This window comes from Vidua macroura, chromosome 24 (genome assembly GCF_024509145.1).
Source record: "Vidua macroura isolate BioBank_ID:100142 chromosome 24, ASM2450914v1, whole genome shotgun sequence".
Classification (NCBI taxonomy): domain Eukaryota; kingdom Metazoa; phylum Chordata; class Aves; order Passeriformes; family Viduidae; genus Vidua; species Vidua macroura.
Genome location: NC_071594.1, coordinates 1,276,313 through 1,282,312, shown reverse-complemented (window position 1 = coordinate 1,282,312; position 6,000 = coordinate 1,276,313). Strand labels below are relative to the sequence as shown.

The 6,000-nt window shown below is 44.6% G+C and overlaps 1 protein-coding gene across 7 annotated transcripts in view; it reads right to left on the bottom strand.

Moving 5' to 3' along the window:
- The window catches only part of CEPT1 (choline/ethanolamine phosphotransferase 1), a 32,574-nt gene continuing 26,574 nt past the window's right edge, over nt 1-6,000 (bottom strand). For all 7 annotated transcript variants that reach the window (XM_053997879.1, XM_053997877.1, XM_053997878.1 and 4 more), the window contains exons 6-9: nt 4,591-4,722; nt 3,781-3,939; nt 2,466-2,591; nt 1-788 (exon numbers count right to left, since the gene is read on the bottom strand). In XM_053997879.1, coding sequence (XP_053853854.1) covers nt 669-788; nt 2,466-2,591; nt 3,781-3,939; nt 4,591-4,722 — 537 coding nt within the window. In that variant the 3' untranslated portion in view covers nt 1-668. The remainder of the gene's footprint in view (nt 789-2,465; nt 2,592-3,780; nt 3,940-4,590; nt 4,723-6,000) is intronic.

Below are 6,000 nucleotides of genomic sequence, written 5' to 3'. Positions count from 1 at the left end.
TTGTCTTTTTAGATAATGTTTATTTAAAAAAATAAAATTAATTGACAAAGATACCACACTATTTTGCATGCCGGGCACCCCTTGGCTCGCAGGACCCTGTTCAGCATGAAACCGCTTTGTCAGCAATGCACGAGCAAAAACCACCCCAGCCTGGCTCCCACCTGGCAGCTGCTGCAGCCACACAACTTAGTGAGATATCTCTGGGTTTTTACCAGCTCAGGTCTTTAGTAAATAAATTCCAAGTGGACACTAAACAAGTATTTCACTAAGAGATGATGAAATATTAAAATTAAAAGCAAGTCAGATTTCAGCTGTAATTATACTACATTAGAAACTTCAGTTGGTGGGGATCCATTCACCATATAGAGATTAATTTGTAATCAAGGTAATTACAAAGACAGAGCATTTTCTTCCTGCATGCTTTCCCGGGCTTGGAACCAACAGAGTTGACTACATGGAAAGTTGACTAGGGTGTACTTGGAATTCACTCTCTCAGGCAGGAGACTAGTTAAGGAGTGTTACTGATAACAAAGAAGAAAAGTTATACAACATTGATTATTATAAATTACTTTGTTCTTATCTGCTTTTAGCCTTAGTCTCCTACAAGTCTTCATCCATTCCTGTAGAAACCCAACTCCTTCTCCATTCCCCTCTAGCAGCTCCCATCCCTAGTGGTGGTTCGAGTGCGTGGGGCAGCCCTTGATGCGGAACACGTGGATGTGCAGGTGGGCAGCGATCTGGTTGCACACACTGACACAGTATCGGAGCAGGTCAAACAGGGACAGGATCTGCACAGGAAAAAATCATCCACAGTTATACCCACATGTTACTTATGTGCCACACAGGGTGTAACAGCCCACACTCCACAACCATAGCCCTGCGGTCCATTGAGCTGAATCTCCAACACCAGGAATAACCACGGAATCCCAGACTGGCTTGGGATGGAAAGACCTTAGAGCCCATCCAGCTCCACCCCTGCCATGGGCAGAGACACCTTCCACTACACCAGGTGGCTCCAAGCTCTGTCCAACCTGGCCTTGGACACTTCCAGGGATGGGGCGTCACTCCCTAAAGAATTTCTAGGAATGCTGGGCTTTCTTCCAGCCTAAGACAAGACAGACTCTTAACTGTACAATCAGAAAGTGGAGAAGAGTTACAGAGCTACAGAGATACTGTGAAATGCCCCATTAACTCTGAATGGTGATAACCACACACACGTCTTTTCCCATCACCTCAACACAATTTTACTGAAAGGTTAACACTGTTTTTGTACATTAAACTTGTGCATTTGATAAGTTGAACTTAGGATGTTTATCCAAATGGGTGCTGGAGTCATGACAGACATTCCAGAGCTTAAGCCACAGCCAGAGCACCCTGGCATTGCCCATCACAGAGACCCTGCTAACAAGGCAGCAACAATCATCTGCAAAATATTCTAATTTAAGCTTTGAATATTCACTGCATTGCTCTGAAATTTTAAACTATCACAGTCATCAAGATCATCGAGTCCCACCATCACCCCCAGAGCCACCATAATCACTCTTAACCCATGTGACCAGGTGCCACATTCAGACACCTCTTGAACACTTCTAGGTATGGTGACTCCATCACTACCCTGGGAAATTTATTCCAATGCCTGATTAATTCTTTCGGATTTTTTTTTTTCAAATATCCAATCTCAACTTCCTTGGCCCAGCTTAAAGCCGTTTCCTCTTTTCCTTGTGCCCTGACAGCAGAGCCTGACCTCCCCTGGCTGCACCCTCCTGTCAGGGAGTTGTGCAAAGCCAGAACTTTCCTCCAGGCTGAGCCCCTACAACTCCCCCAGCTGCTCCAGGTGCTCCAGACCCTTCCCCAGCTCTGTTCCCTTCCCTGGACACACCCCAGCCCCTCAATGTCTCTCTTGCAGGAGGGGCCCAGAGCTGCCCCCAGGACTGGAGCTACCCCAGCAGTGCCAGCACAGAGAACCACGCTGGGCCTTCTGGACACAGCATGGCTGTGACAGTCCAGGTGCTGTTGCCCACCTGGACACACCTGGGTTCATGTCCAGCCACTGTCACCAGCACTACCAGATCTTTTCCCAGCTTTCCAGCCACTCTTCTCCCAGCCTGGAGTGTTTCATGGGGCTGTTGTGACCCGAGGACAAGACCTGGCACTTGGCCTGGCTGACCCTCCCACCGCTGGCCTTGGCCATGGATCTAGCCTGTCCAGATCCCTCCAGAAGATCTACGTCCCCCCCTACCTGGTGTCCTCTGCAAACTGACTTAGAGTGCCTCGATTCCGTCACCCAGACCATCTCTAAAGACAGTGCCCAGGACTGTCCCAACACCAAAGCAGGGACACTGTGACCCTGCTCAGATCTGCAACAGGTTCAAATCCACCCCTCCTCCAGGGCACAACTGGGCATGGGCACAGCCAACACAATGAATTAGTGGCTGAGCTAATTAATAAAATGAGCTTGGACTCACCAGGGCAATCCAGAGGACAATATACTCATCAATAAAGCTGTTAAAATACTGGTCAAGGAACAGCAATGCTGGGCCTATGAATGCTGTGTCATACAGATACATCTCACTCTTGGTCATGTGGGCAACCTGCAGTAAAAAAAAGAAGTTCCAGAAATAAACATATGCCAGCCAAGGCATAGTGATTTCAGAACATACAAAGCCAAAACCATACAGTTCAAGCCACATTACTGCAAAATACCAAATACTCAAGTGGCAGCAACAATATTGCTTGAACCACGGTGCTCCACAGTTACAGAGATGCAAAGTTTGCAGAGAGGCATCTTCTATTAGGGCAGAGAATGTAGCACAGGAAAAAAAACTATCAAGTTTTCCAGCTCACCTCTTCCTCCTCCCAGAAACTAAACAGTGAAATGGAAGCAGACTGTTAATGTTTAAAGTTGAGCCTGGAACCAAAAACTCACAGCTGCTGGAGCTGGAAAACTCAAGGACATTTGCTGTTCCTCTCTCTCCACCTCTTTTTCTCCCATTCCATAAGGATCACCACCTCTCTCTGGTTACAATTTGATAAACATTTTTGGTGTTCAAGTGTGCCCTTCTCACGTCCTACGTGCACAGAACCCACAGAACTCCATCCTCACTGCACAGCACAGCTGGGATGGGACTGAGCACCAAAGCAAGCCTGGTAAGAAAGAAACTCTTCTTCCACTGTGAGCTTAAACTCTTCTTCCAATATGAATTTAAACTCTTCCACCATGAGTTAAGTCCAGCATGATCCAGCTCACAGTAGCACAACAGAGATCGGCAGAACTAGGATGGCCTTTGAGGCAGGAGCTGTTTAACCCTCATTTATTGACACCTTTGCCCTTGATTCAACCTGTTAATTATTTTAACCCCTATTTTCCTCCAATTCCTCAGGAAGTGTTCCAAACCTCAGCAGCTCCATCACCTCCTCTCCTTCTGCCAAACTTTCCTTCCCTTTGCATCTGAGGGGAATTCCAGCCACCTCTGTTCCAGCCCAACTCTTCACATGTGCACAAATACATTGCAAATGTGTGAATTAACAGCTGGGGAAGGGAGAGAAACAGCTCTGCGCTGTCTGGTGCTGCCTGTGCAACCACAGCATCAACTCCACATTTCCACTGCCCTTTCAAACAGAAAAAGACTCTGCTGCACCTCCAGGCTACTTAAAGGCAAAGCACGAGTATCTCTTCAGTGCACAAACAAGTGCAAGTTACTCAGTGGAATACCCAGAGAGCTCCATAATCTACAAAAAGTTCTCCTGCAACAAGACTCGGGAAGGTTATGGCACACTCACCACCAGTTTATTTGTGATCTTGGCAGACACAAAGCCAAAAGTCAGGATGTAGAGGCAGGGGTGCCTCTCAAAGAGCTGCACAGCAGATTTCTTGTAGATCATTGCAGCCAAGGCGATCACTGAGCCAATATGGAGAAAAGGTGAGAGGACACTTGTTCCCTGTGGTGAGATTAAAGCATGAGGTTAATAAAATGTGCACATTGCAAAGAAACCTCAAAGAGCTGCTCATGTGGTGTGCAATGAAGGGTTAAAAATAAAATCACATTAGAAACATATTTCTAAATGCTGGTGGTAAAAGGTACAAAACATAGTGAAACTTGAGCATGCAGCAGCTGAGAATGTGGTGGAAACTTTCTGGCGCTCGGGAAAGAAATCAGATTTTAGGCAGCAAGAACACTGCAACAGAAGGTGCTTGTGCAGACACCTCCACTTGTTCTTTTATGTTGGTAATATAAATAATATAGATCTTTCAGAAGGATCTAACTCAGAATCTTCTTGAAAAATTTCTTTCTGAATGGATTTTTGCACAGGATTTTTCTATGAACTCTTCAGTGAGGGGTGTATTTGTATAACTTCGTTTCTCTCATTAATTCAAAAACAAATATCAAAGTACAACGAGTATTTTTAATCAAAAAATTTAAAGCTTTTACTCCTAAATCTACAATTCTTACACACACAATATTAACTTGTTTTTCCCAAGCCAGCAAGGAGCTGAAGCTCCATCTTTTCCATGGAGGAGGGATTCTGTTAAATAGAAACTGGCTGAAGAGCCTCTGTGCTGAGGAGGGACTGGCAGCCCAAGGTACTCACTGCTATAGTGGATCCATTTTTGCCAACTCCACCCGTGAAGATCACACCAAAGTAGTTTGTACAGGAGAATATGGTTCCTGCCACAGTACAAAGAGCTGGGAATATTTTCACCTGAATATTCAGTATTGGAATCTTAATGGAAGAGAGACAAGAAGTTAAAATAGGCACAAACTCAAATTTGGGTTAACATTTCAGGTGCATTCAAACACTCCACTTTTCAACACAACACTTGCTCTTCTCTCTCTGCTATACAGAGATTGACATTTCTACAGAGAAAAATTTATTTTCCAAAAGCTTCCATGAAGCTTCCCAGAAGGCCAGACTTATGTTCAGTTACCAGACAAGAGATACCAAAAGCAGAGAAATGGACAGAAACTAAGAACTTGCTCTAAATCATCCCAGGGGAGAGAATCATCACCTTTCCTGAACCTGCAGTCAAGATCAAACTGCGCAGAACAAGAGTCACTTAGGGATGGTCAGATAAACCCTTCCAAGTACTGGGTCCAAGATCAGACAAGTCAGATCAGAGTCAGTGACCCGGGAGAGGAAGGATAAGGTTGCTAAAGAAGGGGAGAACGAGCACAGGCAGTTTCGAAAGTTTCCTTCGTTCTTTAACAGTTATGTTTCAAGCAGAACAGGAAAAACTAGAAATGAAGAATAGTCCAAAGTAAACCACAGGAAATATATTATGGGAGCAAGTGTATAGAGATAACTACCCAAAACTTCCCAACTGTATCTATTCAACTACTAAAAGCTCTTTATTCGGGAACTGAAGTCATGGCACTCAACTGAGTAAATGCTTGGCTCCCCAATGAGTCTGGCCAGAACAGTAGGCCAAAGGAGGTCAAGTTGCTCTATTTTTCTTTAATTACACTCTCAGAGTAGCTTTCAGCAGGTAAATCATGGAATATTATGAGTTAGAAGGGACGCATCAGGAGCATCCAGTCCAACCCCTGTTCCTACACAGCCCAACAATCCAACCCTATGCCTGAGAGCATTGTCCAAACCCTACTAGAGCTTGAAGATCGTTCTTGAAGATCCTAAGTTTTCTATTCCATTCAACAACTGAATCTCTTCATCTTTCCAGGGCATGATTAAGAGGCAGATGAGCTTTAACCCTTCATGCCTTGTTCAGCCCACTCCCCAAATCCCGCCCAGTTTCATGACACTCAAATGTATTTCTCCCTTGCTAAGGTTACCCTGCTAAAGCAAAAAAAAAAAAAAAAAAAAAAAAAAAGACATTTCTTACAAGATTGTAGAGAAAGAATAAAGACAAGTAAAAAGTAATGTCAGGAGGCTCAGGACTCCTCAAGCTCTTCTAAAAACAGGTACCTGTGCTGGCCTCTGCCTCAGAACTTTGGTATTTAAAGAATGGGGTGGATTGAAGCAAACTCCATTACAGGAGTCAAA